Source organism: Mirounga angustirostris, unplaced genomic scaffold, assembly GCF_029215605.1.
Source record: "Mirounga angustirostris isolate CCGP_5_RB_7025 unplaced genomic scaffold, mMirAng1.0.hap1 SCAF_2, whole genome shotgun sequence".
Lineage (NCBI taxonomy): Eukaryota > Metazoa > Chordata > Mammalia > Carnivora > Phocidae > Mirounga > Mirounga angustirostris.
In genome coordinates this window covers 98,474,728-98,490,178 of record NW_026991710.1, presented here as the reverse complement: position 1 = coordinate 98,490,178, position 15,451 = coordinate 98,474,728, and the positions used below count along the sequence as shown (strand labels likewise).

Here is a 15,451-nt window from a genome sequence, read left to right as displayed (position 1 = left end):
ATGTATCACCAGGTTTGGTCAGTCAATTCCTATTATATTTTCATGGCCTCTGAGAAGTATAAGCTTACCAGTTTCATCACTTACCTATTACAGTGTATACTAGGTTTATATCTCTGCTCAGAAGGGCAGTTTGAACCAAGACTGTTGTGTAACACAGGTGCTAGCCCTCTTTCACTCTGAGATATTGCATGATCATTACAAAAACCACCGCTTTCTGGAACACAGAGCTTGGGTCTCTGATGGTATTTCAGTCTGTATGTATCAGTCATGCAGCTATCAACTGAAAAATAGGTAGTTAATGAAATGGTCTCATTTGGACAGGTAGAACTAGAGTCTATTTCTGGTTGGCAAAATGCATCAACAACTGTACCCAAGTCTGCCTGAAAATCTTTAGTTGAAAAGCTTGACAGGTAGTTTGGTGTGTTGCCAACATGCTCTTTTATTTGAAATGTTTCCTTAAGTCTTTGATCATTCATATACGTACCTACTTCTGAACTTGGTTCTGAATCCAAATATAAACTGTGCTTTGGAAGACTAGAAGAATTAGCTTTAAACATCTCTGTAAGTTTTACATTAGGTGCGGGATCATTTTTCTCTGACTGTGGCACACTGGTTATAGCATATTTCTTTGGTGGCAAAGGAGGTGGTGGATTATGGCTAACAAGTTTTGGCATCTGACAACCATCAGACCTGCAGGTTGACTCAATTATATGTTCCCTGGACAGAGAGTTCTCAGAGCAACATTGTTCCATCATAGTTTGCTGCTGGATGAGGGGAGAAGTTTCTGGCTTTACCCCAACAGGTCTCATGTGTGAAGACCACAGTGAAGATGATGAGACTACTTCATTACTGTTCATTCTCTTTCCAGGAGCAAAATTATCATCGTGAAAAAGTAAACCTGTTCTCTCAGAATTTTCTGTATTAAGCCACTCAGAAAATTTGCATTCACTTGGGGTTTCAAGTTTCTGTTCACCTGACTGGTGGATATGCTCTCTTGCTGCATTGTCCTTGAGTATCTGTGGACCTGATGAAGGGAATAACTTTCCATTTGTTTCATGTATCTGTGACCTGCAACAGAGAAAAGAAACAAGGACAAAGCTAAAAGACAAAATTGGAGGAAAAACGAACATTTGTCCTGTAGTTTAACTTCTCAATATATACCTGATGTTATTTTTATAACATAACAGAAATGGGAAGATATTTGTAACTATTACCATTTTATACTCTCTGACTCCAAAATGTATGCCAAAATACATGAATGCCAGAAACACCTGTCATTACCAAAATTAGATCTCTTATAATCAGAAGCATAATTTAAAAAAATTCATTTCAACTTACAAACACTGAAATTACATTTATTTGTAATAAAATGTAGCATAGACTTAAAAAATATGTTATAAGCAAACACTTCAATACCCTAAAACACTTCTTGACCAACATTACAAAGCTTATACCAATAGAGACAACTTTGACATACAATGCTATAAGGATGGTATACGAATTAAAAATAATTTAATCAAGATTACCTTTTTTAGGTAATAATTAACTTCTGAGATGAAGATAAATGATACCACATTGCAAATTATTTTTGTCATGAAAATTACTTTTCTCACATGAATTGCATGGAATTCAATTAGAGCGAAATGATGAAAAGAGTAGAGGCTTTGCTAGGTAGATAAGAGCTGCATTCAAATTTCAGCTCCACTGCTTTGAGCAAATTACTTAATAAAAGCCCCTAATTTTCTCTTACTAAATACCACCCACCTCATCAGAATGCTGAGGATTATAACCATCATGTATTGTACCTGGTACTCTGTAGGCCCTCTATCCATAGGCCTATATCCTTTTAATGATCCCCAATAATACAGGCATCATAACATCATGGATTTTTAGCCTGATAAAGAGTTCCTATAATACATGCATTTAATATGAAAGATTTTAGTATTTCTAAATATCTTTGATTACCTTTTCATCAAAGAATTTTTTATTTGTAGATGTGACTCTGGGTGGAACTCATGAGATTTATAGCCTACTTCCAAATTCTTGAGTTCTTTTCTAAAGCCTGAGGCTAGGAGAGAGAAAAACAAAATTATTTAAATGATCTTTTATAATTTACTGCATGTATACTTCTCCATAATTTACGTTTCCTACAAATAGGTAATTCTCTTACAACTAACAAACAAAATTAATTCTTCAAGATTCAGCTCAAATAATATGTCTTTTCTGAATACTTTATACAAAATAAATGGTTGTTTCTATCATCACTTGAAAACGTTAGCAATGCCCAAATAACACTATTGCTGTTCAACTGTGGGGAGCTATGTGTTTTCCCTGTCATATAACACATAGTCTTTGCTGACAAAATGGCGGGGAAATCCTGCACTTGAAGACAGGTGGCTTGAATTGAAGTCTGGATTCACTACTTATTTGCTAGTAGCTTTAAGCAAACCTCTCAATCCCTTATAATCTCAGTTTCCTCATTTATATGAGATAATGACACCTATTTTACCTTCCTCACAGGAACATTAGGAACGTCAACTGAATTAAAACATGCGGAAAGGTATTATGATTAACATTGAAAATGTTAATATGATCACTCTGTAGCTACCTTTTTTTTTTTTTTTTAAGATTTTATTTATTTATTTGACAGAGAGAGACACAGTGAGAGAGGGAACACAAGCAGGGGGAGTGGGAGAGGGAGAAGCAGGCTTCCCGCGGAGCAGAGAGCCCGATATGGGACTCGATCCCAGGACCCTGGGACCATGACCAGAGCCGAAGGCAGTTGCTTAACAACTGAGCCACCCAGGCGCCCTGTAGCTACCATTTTCTGATTGCTGACTCAAGTTGTAAGAGGTTCATAATAATTATTTCATTTAATCTTTAAAGTTGAACATTGTTTTTTACTTGAAAGATAATAGATTCTGGTTATTCAGACTTGGGTATCTGGCAGAAATTTTCTTGAAAATTAAAGAAGTGAACCTGTCATTTCAAGGAAAACAACCAGAGTTATTTATTGCCACTGGTAAAATTCAAATTTTGAGATGAAAATAAGAATTTTGGAAAACTTGTATCCACCACCACGAGTTTTTAGCTTCCCAAGAATTATAAAGGCTTTCTGCTAATATTTGTGGTAATATTAACAAAGGTGTTTTTTTAAAAAAACAATATAAAGAAATGTATCAACATTTGGAAGACTTGCATAATTTAGCAAACCAATATTTTCCAAATAAGGATATCAACTGATGTTACAAAATCATGCCTAAGTAAAGTAAATCATTCTTTAAATGAATAAATTTCCCATTTTAAAGACTAATACAGTAATTATTAACATATATAGCCCATCAAAACAAAAGCTCTTTGAGGTCCTCAGTATTTTTTAATAGTATAAAGATATCCTGAGGTCAAAGCACTGCTTCAGTTGATTGAAAATAGTCTTTAAAAAATCTCAGTCACAACTGTTCTGTGAAACAATTTCCCTTTTTCTACCCAAGGAGGTTGGGTGACCCAAGTGATGCTATATAACTGGGTAAGTGACAGCATTTAAACCAGTTCAGGGCTAACTCCAAAGCCAGTGCTCTTTCCACTACCTGCAAGCTCTCTTTCTCATACGCCACTAAAATCCTAGATCGTCATACAGAATCTCCTCCTGACGAAACTAGGCCCCCAGAAGATATCAAAATATATGGCTTTAGCTTGAATATTCAATTAATTCCCTATACTTCTGTAAAATTCTAGTAAGTTTTCAGTATCCTCCCTTATTTTTAGATGGCATTTTCATCATGTTCATTTACATTTCCTTTCATTCTCATGCTTCTGACTGTACTCCAAGTCTATGAATTGAAGATTGCAAAGAAAACAAAATCAAAGTTATTAAAGCAGGAACTTTATTTTTTAAACAATAACAAAGAACTTTATCTTTGATGGCTTTTATCCCTAAGTTGATCTTCTGGGTACATTTTTAAAAACTACTCTGTCAGTCAAAATTCAACTGGAATCTATAGTTGATCTAAACATCTAAATATTATCCTGTGAAAAATCTATATTCGATTATCATCAGCCTCTGCAAGTTAAATCTTGAATTTCCAAGAAACAGTTGTATAATACATATGAGAATTTAATACCCTATATGCAATATTGCTCACACAGTGAATGTTACCTTCCAATAAAAGCCTAAGATAGTAGAATGAGGGGAACTATAAGTCTGGCATTTATTTGCTTAAGATTTCACACTCCTACATTCACTAGATTGCAGTAAGCTCTTTCTATTGGACAGTATATCCCCTTTTTGTTATTATTTCCCCTTGCACAATATCTAGCACATAAAAGACATTCAATGAAAGTCTAGAGAATGAATAAACAATCACATGGAAAACTTAACTGTTTTTCTTCTTTTAAATCATCCCCACCCTGCCCACCATGTTCCCAACTCACAGAACCAGGACTAGATAAGTATAAACTGAGACAAATTCTTCTTACCTTTCCCCCTGACCTATCTTGGTCTATCAAGTGCCACACTTATACAAATCTTAAAAATAAAAGGCAGTATAATTTATCCCAGAGAGTGTTAGTTGCTTGTAAGCCTGACCCACTGCTGAGGCTCAAAAACAGCCTCTCTCTTCAACAGCTACTTATGATTTGGGGGGGTGGGGATTAAAAAAAAGTAATGTCAAAAAGAACTTCAATAATTTTCAGCCTGAAAAATTTGTTAAGTTGAAGTTACATTATAATTCTCCACTCATCTTGATTTTAACTTCAGAATGTTTACTTAACTTCTCCATAATTTCAGGTTTATTATTCACAAACATCAAAGAAACACTTAATTCTTAAAAAACTCTTCACTATTATTAACGTATCCACATAACAGACAGCAGGAGGCAGCAGAGGTCTTATAAACATGTTTGAAATTTTAATATCACTATGGCAGGCATTCAACCAAGTGGTTTGACTTCAGAATTCCAACTAACTTAAAAATAGATGTGTTATTTTTCTCTTCTGCTGACATAGACATCTATGTATCTTTACTGGGACTTTTGGCTCCAGGTTCTTTGCAAATCTAAAATAGTCTGATTTTTACACTTGGCACGGAAGACACCTTAACATCAGGCAAGAAGCTTTAATTAATAATGCTAATTTTGATACTTTATTTTTTTTAAAAAGCCCAACAGTCAAGAAATCAAAACATATATTTCATCTGAAAAGATGACCTATGTTTAAAATAGGCTTAGGTAGCAATAAAACCAAACTGCTGGTCTAGACAATGTAATCTTCACTCTTGTTGCATAGGGAGACTTCAAAATATAACAGTAAAATTACAATTACAAAGCTTAAACATTCAAGAGCAGTAATCTAATCAATGATCTGATTTACAATAAAAAATTGTTTTTAATAAAACTTGAATGCTTTGGAAAAATCACAAAACTTTAACTGGCCTCTTTACCTTCTTTGTTTCATTTTCCTTCTACCTTCAGAGATCTTACTCCATCAATTACTATTCTGATCTAGTTCTTAGCACCTTTCTCTTGCCCTGTTCACATCATTAGTTCCTTACCCTCTGTAACATAAATGCAAAACTAAGCTCTTGGTTGCTTCTTTCTCCTCTAAGTACTGCTTCTTTGAACAGACATTTCTTTACTTCTCTTTTATTAACTTTTTATTGTACTATAATTTTTTTTTTAAAGATTTTATTTATTTATTTGACAGAGAGAGACACAGCGAGAGAGGGAACACAAGCAGGGGGAGTGGGAGAGGGAGAAGCAGGCTTCCCGCCGAGCAGGGAGCCCGATGCGGGGCTCGATCCCAGGACCCCGGGATCATGCCCTGAGCCGAAGGCAGACGCTTAACTGATTGAGCCACCCAGGCGCCCCTGTACTATAATTTTCTAAGGCATTTTATTTGAAACTAATTTTAAAAAGCCCAGAAAAACTGAAAGACTAAAACTAGTACAAAGAATACCTGTAAACCCTTTACCCAGATTCACCCATTAACATTTTTTTCTGAACCACTTTAAGTTACAAACATCATGGCCCTTTACTTCTAAATACTTCAGTCCTACCTCAAGCTTGCTTCATTCCTAATGTTCCTCTAACACTGCTTTTCCTCTTTCACTAATGACTTACTAACTGCTAAGTCAAATTTTTAATCCTTAAAAAAAAATCCACATTTTTTATCCTTATTCTGCTCAATCTGTGGCAACTTGTCTTCTTGAAGCTCCCCATTTTCCTGGCTTCCCTCTGATACTCTTCTCTCCTTTTTTCTCATACCTTTTAGCTACTCCTCATACTTTCCCAAAGTTGCTCTCTGTATCCTTAGCTCATCTCTCTTACTCAGCAAATCCCAAGTTTTTTCCTTTGTCTCCAGTTTTCCTGAGGATGCAGTCCACGTCTATGGCACTCAATTCCCATATATGCGTCTGGTTACCAAATATATCATCTCTCCTGAGTTGTAGACATATGTCCTTAACTGCCTGAAAATTTTATTTACCTAGATGATAAACAAATCCAAAAATAAATTTGGCGTCTCCTCTCATCCCCCAAAAGTTGTTTCTTCTTCTTATATTCTTTGATTTGGTAAATGGTGTATCTACTTACACAAGTCTCAGATAACAGCTATCCCCAGCTTCCTCCTTTTCCTCCCTTTTGTACCTCTGTTATAAAAACTGACTCCATTGTCTACACATTCTTATAAACTCCCAAATCTTCTTTTGTGATACTGGTACTGCCTTAGTTTATGCCCCCACCTTTTCTTTCCAGGCTGTTCAAACAGTCATCTAACTAATGTTTCTCTCACTGCCCCAAATTCACCCTCTACATTGCTACCAGTCTTTCTAAAATGCCAACTGGAATATATTCCTCTCCTTGTCCTCTGGTGCCTTTCCACTTACTGTAGGATTTAAAAATAGCATAAAAGTTTCATCATGATTTGGCTTCTGTCCACCCTCTACCTATTATCTCATAATTTCCACAAACGCACTCAGCCTTGCATAGACCAAACTACCTGTATTCTTACAATATGTGATACTTTCTCCCAACCATGTACTTTTGAACATATAAAGTCTGTCTTGAATGTAATTTAAGGCATTTGAAATTCTCCTATCAGTGACCCATTTTAAAAGAGGAGCTAAAATAATCTAAATGGCACTGTGAAATTTCAACAATGTTCCCAAATAATAGCTTTAGGGAGCAGAACCCATAATGACATAGGCAGAGAAATCTACATATCTTTGTCAATGAAAAAATACCAAGAAATAATTACGATGGCACAACTATAGATTTTTAGTTCTCTGACATCAAACAAATTTGTTTGGATTGTATTAAAAACTCACTTAAATATCAAACAAAATATGAAAATAAAAAAATTTCTAAAGCTCCTTAACTTTCTAAATCTGTTAGCTACTTACAGAAAGTGATTCTTCAGGCCAATAATATAAGTGTGCAAATCACAAAGAATTAAATTAAATTGTGCCTTACCAAAAACAAAAATCCACACAGGGTATGTTTTTGGCTTGGGAAAAAAAATTCCTGTACTACTTTAACATGTTCTCAAAGGGTTGGGGAGGGGAATACATAGAGACACCATTAGGCAGGAGCATTAACAAAGATTCTCAAGGCAAAGACAGCTTAAAGAACTATGGTAGGCTTTGACATTAATTAAATAAGAAATAATTTTGACATAATGTAATTTATGTGGTCAAATAAGTGGGTTACACAAAACCACAGTAAGAAACCACTGCACACTTATTAGTGATTAGATGATAATTATCAAAACAAAACCCCAGAAAACACCAAGTGTTGGTGAAAATATGGAGAAGTTGGAATGCTTGTGCATTGCTGGTGGGAATGTAAAATAGTGTAGCAGCTGTTGAAAACAGTGTGGCGGTTCCTCAAAAAATTAAACACATAATTACCACAGAATCCCACAATTGCACTTCTGGGTATATACTCAAAAGAAATGAAAGCAGGAATTCTCAGGTATTTGTACACCAATGTTCACAGGAGCATTACTCATTATAGCCAAAAGATAGGAACAACCCAAATGTCCATCAACAGATGAATGGATAAACATAATGTGTTATATCACACAACATAACATTATCCAGCCTTAAAAAGGAATGCAATTCTGACATATGCCACAACATGGATGAACTCTGAAGACATTATGTTAAGTGAAATAAGCCAGTCACAAAAAACAAGTATTGTATGATTCCATTTATCTGAGGTACCCAGAGTAGTCAAAATCATAGAGACAGAAAGTAGAATGGTAATTACTGGGGGCTGGGAGAGAGGGGGAAATAGAGAACTGTTTAATGGGTACAGAATTTCAGTCTGAGAAGTTGGAAGAGACCTGGAGGTGGATGGTAGTGATGGTTGTACAACTATGTGAATGTTCTTAATACCACTGAACTGTCACTTAAAAATGGTTAGAATGGCAAATTTTGTTATGTGTACTTTACCACAATAAAAAATATCTTTTTTTCCACAATAAAAAAATATTTTTAAGTAGGTTACATACATACTCTTTCGTATTAAATGGGGAAAACCGCTGCGAAGCTCTTATAGCAATGCATTCTTGACCATCAAAATCTCTATGACGTTATGTTTTTATTACTATCAGGAAGCAAGCATCGTTTTGTAAAAAGCACTGAACTTGTGGTTATTGTTCAATTTCACCGACTTCTGCTGTTGATTTCTGGCCAGCCCTTTACTGTTTCCTGTAATACTTGCTTACCAGACTTTTATCAGATTTTTAAAAGAGGCGAGACATTTTATATAGGAAAGGAAGGTTATTTCCTTAATATAAGTGTTTCCTTCTGATATTATACCACTTGATAAAAACAAAATGATTTAACATTTAACCATATTCAAAGTCTGTAACCTTGAAATAATCTCTACAAAAGCCTTAAGAATGATAAAGATTAAAAACAAACTTTAAAATTTGTTCTTCATGGCTATTTTTTATTGTGAAAAATTGTATCTCTTCTAATCCTCTGAATTCTAACATTTGAAAATACTGTTTTTGATTGCAACCTCAATAATCCCCTTGCTCATCCTTTTCCTTGATCCTTCTCCCCCAAATCCTTCAGGTATATCCTCTCATTAGCAGCCCTGAATTCGATATACATTGAAACATCTAATTTTGTTTCTGGGCTGCTTTGTGTGGGTAATGGATCACCTATAATAATGCCACCCCATTAATATATTTACTCTTTCCAAACTGAACTTTTCCAACAGGCTGCTTATCCATTTTTCTATCCTGTCCCTAACTCCTGTGGCACACATTAGGACTGTCCACACACATTTCAGTTCACCTTCCAGGCACAGGTAAGACTACTTTTCCACCCTCTTTGAAATTAGGCTTGTCTGTAAGACTTGCCTCAGCCAATGAGATTTGAGGGGAATACATGTATCACTTCTGGGTTGAAGTTTTAAGTGACTGTTGTGTCCTCCCTCAATATCCTCTCCCCACAATACTGCAAGGTTCAGAGAAGCATCTATGGAGATGGAGTCTCATTAGCCTGGGGCACTGAGTGATTTCTAGGAAGAGACTCCATTCGGGCCTCCACTGGTCATATATCATCAGCAAAAATCAAATGTGTGTTGATACACTGAGATTTTGAAGTTGTTACCACTGCGTAGCCTAGAACCTAGCCTATCCTGACTGACACTCCCCTCTTTGCCAGTTCCCTGAAGTAGCTATTCCCATCCTTTCAAAGCCTTTAAAAGCATGAACTCTCTTAACTTCCATCCTCATTACTCATAATCTTATCAGTAACAGGACTGTTCCTAGCTTCTTTACTCTTATTACCACAATTTATTCTTTATAGCTACTATTACAATATATGTAAATAAAATTTTACCTTCTAAGTAGTTTTTGCTCTGTTGGGAGGAAGAGCTGACACATTCTATATTTAGGTTGTTTGTCTTTACGTGGTCACTAGAAAACAGAAGAAAACATACATCAAATACATCAGCTATCATGAATTATTATTTTAGTTAGAATCTAAGAAAAAGAAAGGAAATAACATTTGTTAAGCAATTATATGACATGTGTTGTTCTAGGGAATTAATGTGCATTATTTAATTTACATTGCCACAGCAACACTTAAAAGTAGTTATCATTCTCATTTTACAAAAGGCAATTAAGGCTGTCAAAGTCAAATTAATTTGCCCAATACTTAAGATCCAAGTCTATCTGGTTGCAAAGTCCTGATCTTTCTACTACCATAGGCTACCCCTTTCCAAGATGTGTTATGAAATTATCCTGCCAAATAAAAAAGTTTTCTGAAGTCTTTATTGCAATGATTATTTTAATAAAATACAAGCAGTTGATTTTTGCAAATCTGGCTTTTTAATAATAAATGTGATAAAACACCAGCTAATAACAAATTAAGATGTTTTAGGTGGATTAAAAGCAGAAATTGTGGCTAGACTGATGTAAGAAATCAGCCAATTAAGCTGTGGACATGCTTTAGAGGTTACACAGAAAAGGGCAAATGTACTGCTAACAGTAACATACAAATATATTCAGAATTAATTAAAAATTAATTGAACACAGACTTAGTTATTTGGCTGCATTCTTTTATATTTGCTAAAGGAAAAAATCTCTCTTCCATGGAACTGGCTGTGAAAGTAGAAAATATTCCCAGCTCTGAGTTACAGATACTAGAGATGGGATAATGAACATTAAATAGACTGAAGAATTAAATAATTAGCTTAATGACTGCGACGCCACCAATTTAAATCTATGCTTTAAAACCTGTAGTATGTATTAACAGTTATCAGTGGCAACAATAATAATGTATTTCTGTACTTTTAAAATTTCCTAAAAATATTTTTGGAATCAGGAAATAACTATTAAAAACAGAAACCTGAACTATCAAATAACCTGTAATATCCCAGAGGTCTCTTCATTCTGAAGTCAAGCTCTTTCCCACTTAATTGACCCCAGACTTTGAAATTACTTCACATAACAGGAGAGAATGATGGGGGGAAATCATTCATTTAATTTGTGCATTACCTGCAGGATACTGTTTCTTTAACACCACTGATATCCGTTACTGTACCATTTCCATCCATAACAGGTGAATCCAAATTAGCTGATCCATTACTGACATGATCACTACTTTCATATCCAGACTCGGTCCTTTGCATCTGCCAGTTGTCACCATGAACTTTAGTCTCTTTGAGGCCTTTATTTTTCTCTGCTCCTTTTCCATTAGATTCAAGGGAACTCCTGCTTCCTATTTCCTGCTTCATATCATCTTCATATATGGTCATTAAACATTTTTGCTTTGGGTTTTCTTTTGGCCAGTTGTTAAAACTCTGATCTTTGCTACATTTAGGTTTGTTACTGATACTTGATTTATGTCTTGGACTATGCTGCCTTTTTTCACTTTCATTAAAAATACTATCAACATTTAACGTTTCTCTCATAGGTTTCCAACCTCGGGTCCGGCTTTTACTGCTGCCACTATAGGTGCTTCCTTTATCCCTAGAATCTTGGCTGCTGTCTGTATCATATCCAGTGCCACTGTCACTCTTAACTTTGCCAGTTACTTTCTCTCCTGGGGCAAGAATCTGGGATTTACTTGAACTCAGTGTTTGTGCAGAAGCTCGACTCTGATGGGCAACTCGGTCATGTTTACATGGTCCTTTTCCTTGACTATGATAGAGATGTGGGTTTCCATATTGTCTAAAGCCATTTGGGGCAGGAGGTGATCCAGACTTGAAATGTGGAAGGTCTTCATCAACCAAATCTTTAAATAATTAAATAAAGATACAAATGAATACTCTTCAGAGACATTTCTTAGTTACAAGCCAAATACCTTGTTTGAGAAGAAATGTTAAGCAGTAGTAAGTGAATAATAATTATAAGATTTATATTATCTCACATTGTGATTTGACATTGAAAAGTGTTTTCCTCATTCTCTATGCTTAATGAGAGGCATTTATAAGGTAAGTAGTTATATACTGATTTTAGAAAATGACCTCTATAGTAGATCATAGTTAAAGCTTTAAAAAAAAAAAAAGCCAGTATTCTATCTCACTCATCATTAATGAAAGTCATAATAATAAAAGTACTTTCCATCTCTTATACTGGTAAAGATTTAAAGTTTGTTAAGCCAACTGCTGATAAGAATGTGAAGAAGCAGACATCTAATCACAGTCAGTGGGAGTGCAGACTGGTTCAGTCTTTTAGGAGAGCAACTGAGCCACATCCATCAAAATTAAGAATAAACACACCTCAACCCAGCAATTCTCCTGAAATAATTTTATGCTCCGGCTATACACAAAAAAGGACACAAAGGTATATGTAAAAGGATATCACTGCAGCAAAAATCTTAAATCAAGTTTTAAAGTCTAGCAAGTTTATCATTTAAATTGTGGTATGTCCTTAAGAAAAGAGGATAAAGCCATAAAGAGTAAGACATGCTCATAATGAACTGCACACTATTAACAGTGAAACAGAGGGAAGGTGAGGGGCTGCTCTTCTCACTTAATTTTATAACCTTCCTTCTTATTTGACTGTACCATATGGGTGAATTGAATTTATAATTAAAAGGAAAGTTAAAACATTAGAAAAAGCACAGGTATTCCAGGCCAGAATTAAATAAGAACTAGAAAAGTTTTATATTTATAGATTTAATAGGTGTATTAAAGAAATAATATTGAGATATATAACATGTAAACAAATATATATAATAAATATAAATGAATTATATTAAGTTGTATTAAAGTTATAAAATTTGGTTTAAAAATAGGATTTTAGCAACTCCTTTTCAAATGAACACTATTAGCTCTAACTTACCTTTATGTCGGCCCAAATCTTTTCTTTGTCCCCTCTCCAAATCTTTCCTTTGTGAGGAAAGTAAGTTTCTCTGTTCAATGGCTTTTAAAGCACATTCTCTGGAAATGTCTTTTATTTTTTCCCTTTGATCACTGTGACTTGACTTAACTGTAAAAGAAATCATTCTTATAAATGATATAGATCATTTTTCAAATTGCTCAACAAAAGTACAAATTGAACTATATAAAAATTTTAAGATGCTATATGTTAAAAACAAAATATAAAGTATACAATGAACTCATTTTTTTATGTTTAACCAAAAAACTCAATGTGATTTATTCTGACACTGGAGATGCATGTTGGCTTTTAAAACTTCTTGTATTGCTCCTAAAGCTAGTGTAAAAGGAAAAAAGAGATCTTGTATTGAAATAATAAAAGCTAAAGGTAACTGAGTGGTCACTATGTGTCAGACACTATTATAAGTCTTAACTCATTTAATTCTTTGAGGTGGGTACAATTACCGCCTCCATTGTGGATTAGGAAACTGAGGCACAGAGAAGTTGAAAACTTGCCCAAGTTCACAGAGCTTGTAAATGTAGAACCAGGATTACGAACCCAAGTTGTCTGGTTCTAATGTTTGTGTTTGTAATCACATATACAGTTTCTGGGCTTAAAAGTAGTTCTCTTTTGACAAACAGCTTAATCTAAGAGTATGACAATACAGAGGGTAAAAGGTATAGTTCCATTAAGAACTTTTAAAAGCATTTATTGTAATTCTTTGTTGATGACAATTGTTAATTCTGGATCCTACCACCCTTGATTAAATGGGTTACTTTTATGGCTAGACATTATTTCATTAATGCATTTTAAAGCCGCTTATAAAATCATCCTGAACATCAACCTACTCAGAGTTCAATAAATTTCTAAACCATAACTATACACACCATGCTGCAATGTCTTATTTTGGACCCAAGTCACAGAACTTGGTTTGTGAAAATTAAAGTTGTGAGATGACAATAACAAGACAGAGTTGAATAAAAATGAGCTTAAGTATAAAGTACAACTATAATAACTTTGAACTACTACTGTTGCATTCACTAATGGTAAATTTAAATTTAGCATATGTGCCAAATTATTAACTCATGTTTTTCCTCTCCAAGTTAATAATTAACTCCTAGAAGGCCATATTCTGACTTTCTTTGGTAACTGTCCAGATTGCCTCAAGCCTACTACAGCTCTGAGTGTATGGAGGAACCCAAACAGTAGTCGAGTCCAACTGTTCAGATCAAACTAGAAGTCTGAGAGAAATGCGTAAAAGACAAAATTTTGCTATCTAGTTGTTATTTTCTCTTCATGGCCAAGCAAAGTTAGTTAAGCACCCTTCTTTTCTATGGTACTTACCAGAAATTACAGATTCAGTAAAGAGGAAAGGGGGAAACGTAATCACTCAGGGACAATGTGAAAATAACAATAAACACATACCTTGTCCTCTACCATCACTTGTTTGAATGTGGCTCCGATTAAATGATGATGTATTATCTGTATGAAATTTCTGATTTTCTCTCTGTTTTGCCTGATCACCAAATCCATTTTCTTTTGAATTATCTGATTTATAAATTGAGGGCTTTTCACATCCTTAAAAGACAAACAAAAACGTATTATTCCCATCCTCCTCCCCACCAGAAGAAAAGAAGTTTGAATTTTTTTTTTTTTTTTTAAGCAATTTCTACACCCAGTGTGGAGCTCGAGCTCACAACCCTGAGATCGAGTCATGTTCCACTGACCAAGCCAGCCAGGCTCCCCTGAATCATTTTTAGTATTGTGGATAACTGCTTATAAACTCAAAGGACTGACATTTTTAAAGGATTTCTATCTGCTTTGTAATGCATCCAAAAATGGCCTGGCTCCTTTGGACTTTTTCAGGGTATAACTCACTTTAACTCTCAATTTTTATTGCTAGAAAGAGCTTCCAGTCAAGTATCCCCTTCTGTGCTTGTGTGACCACAGAAGTGGGTGGCGCCTGAGGGTGCTTTGGAGGCCACTGGTGGGGAAAGCCTTCCTTATAAAGATTAACTCCAAGTAAGAATTTTCCTGAATTCTGCTTTACTGAAACTGAATTTTGAAATTATCCTCAAAATTCATTTTATCTTCACTATATTAATACTTAGTATGACTATGATACTATAAAGAACACTAAAAAGAACTTTTAAAAATTACCCATATTTTCTGCAACGGATTTATAATGTGACCAGTTGATGACCTGCCTAAGTGCATCTTCAGTAGAAACTGCTGTGCCATCTGGGTTTGCGTAAAACAAAAGCAGTGGCTGGAAATGGCATCGGATACATTTGGAGACCACATCCTTCCATCTAGTCCCAACCTTTAAAAAAACCCACAATGAACAAAAACAAAACAAAATCTTGTAATCAATGTGTTATATATTTGAATAGCAGAGACTAAATTTGTATATTAAAAAAATTTAAAGAATTCAGACACTAGCAGTTCAATTGTTCATCATATTATATGATTACTTTTGTCTTAAACTTGTCTAATAAACATCTTTTAAATGTTATCATTGAAAAGTTGAGCAAAATCGTACACTTACTATATCAAGATTTAGACTAACAAATTTTAAAAAGCTTTTCTATGTATGTGGTTGACTGACTTT

The 15,451-nt window shown here is 34.6% G+C and overlaps 1 protein-coding gene across 8 annotated transcripts in view; it reads right to left on the bottom strand.

Annotated features, from left to right (window-relative positions):
• The window catches only part of USP53 (ubiquitin specific peptidase 53), a 132,780-nt gene that overhangs the window by 71,159 nt on the left and 46,170 nt on the right, over window positions 1-15,451 (bottom strand). For 7 of the 8 annotated variants that reach the window (XM_045880515.3, XM_045880514.3, XM_064584982.1 and 4 more), the window contains 7 exons: window positions 15,001-15,163; window positions 14,266-14,418; window positions 12,805-12,951; window positions 11,014-11,752; window positions 9,854-9,930; window positions 1,966-2,068; window positions 85-1,068 (listed from right to left, as the gene is read on the bottom strand). In XM_045880515.3, coding sequence (XP_045736471.2) covers window positions 85-1,068; window positions 1,966-2,068; window positions 9,854-9,930; window positions 11,014-11,752; window positions 12,805-12,951; window positions 14,266-14,418; window positions 15,001-15,163 — 2,366 coding nt within the window. The remainder of the gene's footprint in view (window positions 1-84; window positions 1,069-1,965; window positions 2,069-9,853; window positions 9,931-11,013; window positions 11,753-12,804; window positions 12,952-14,265; window positions 14,419-15,000; window positions 15,164-15,451) is intronic. The other variant, XM_045880517.3, reaches the window with a different exon arrangement.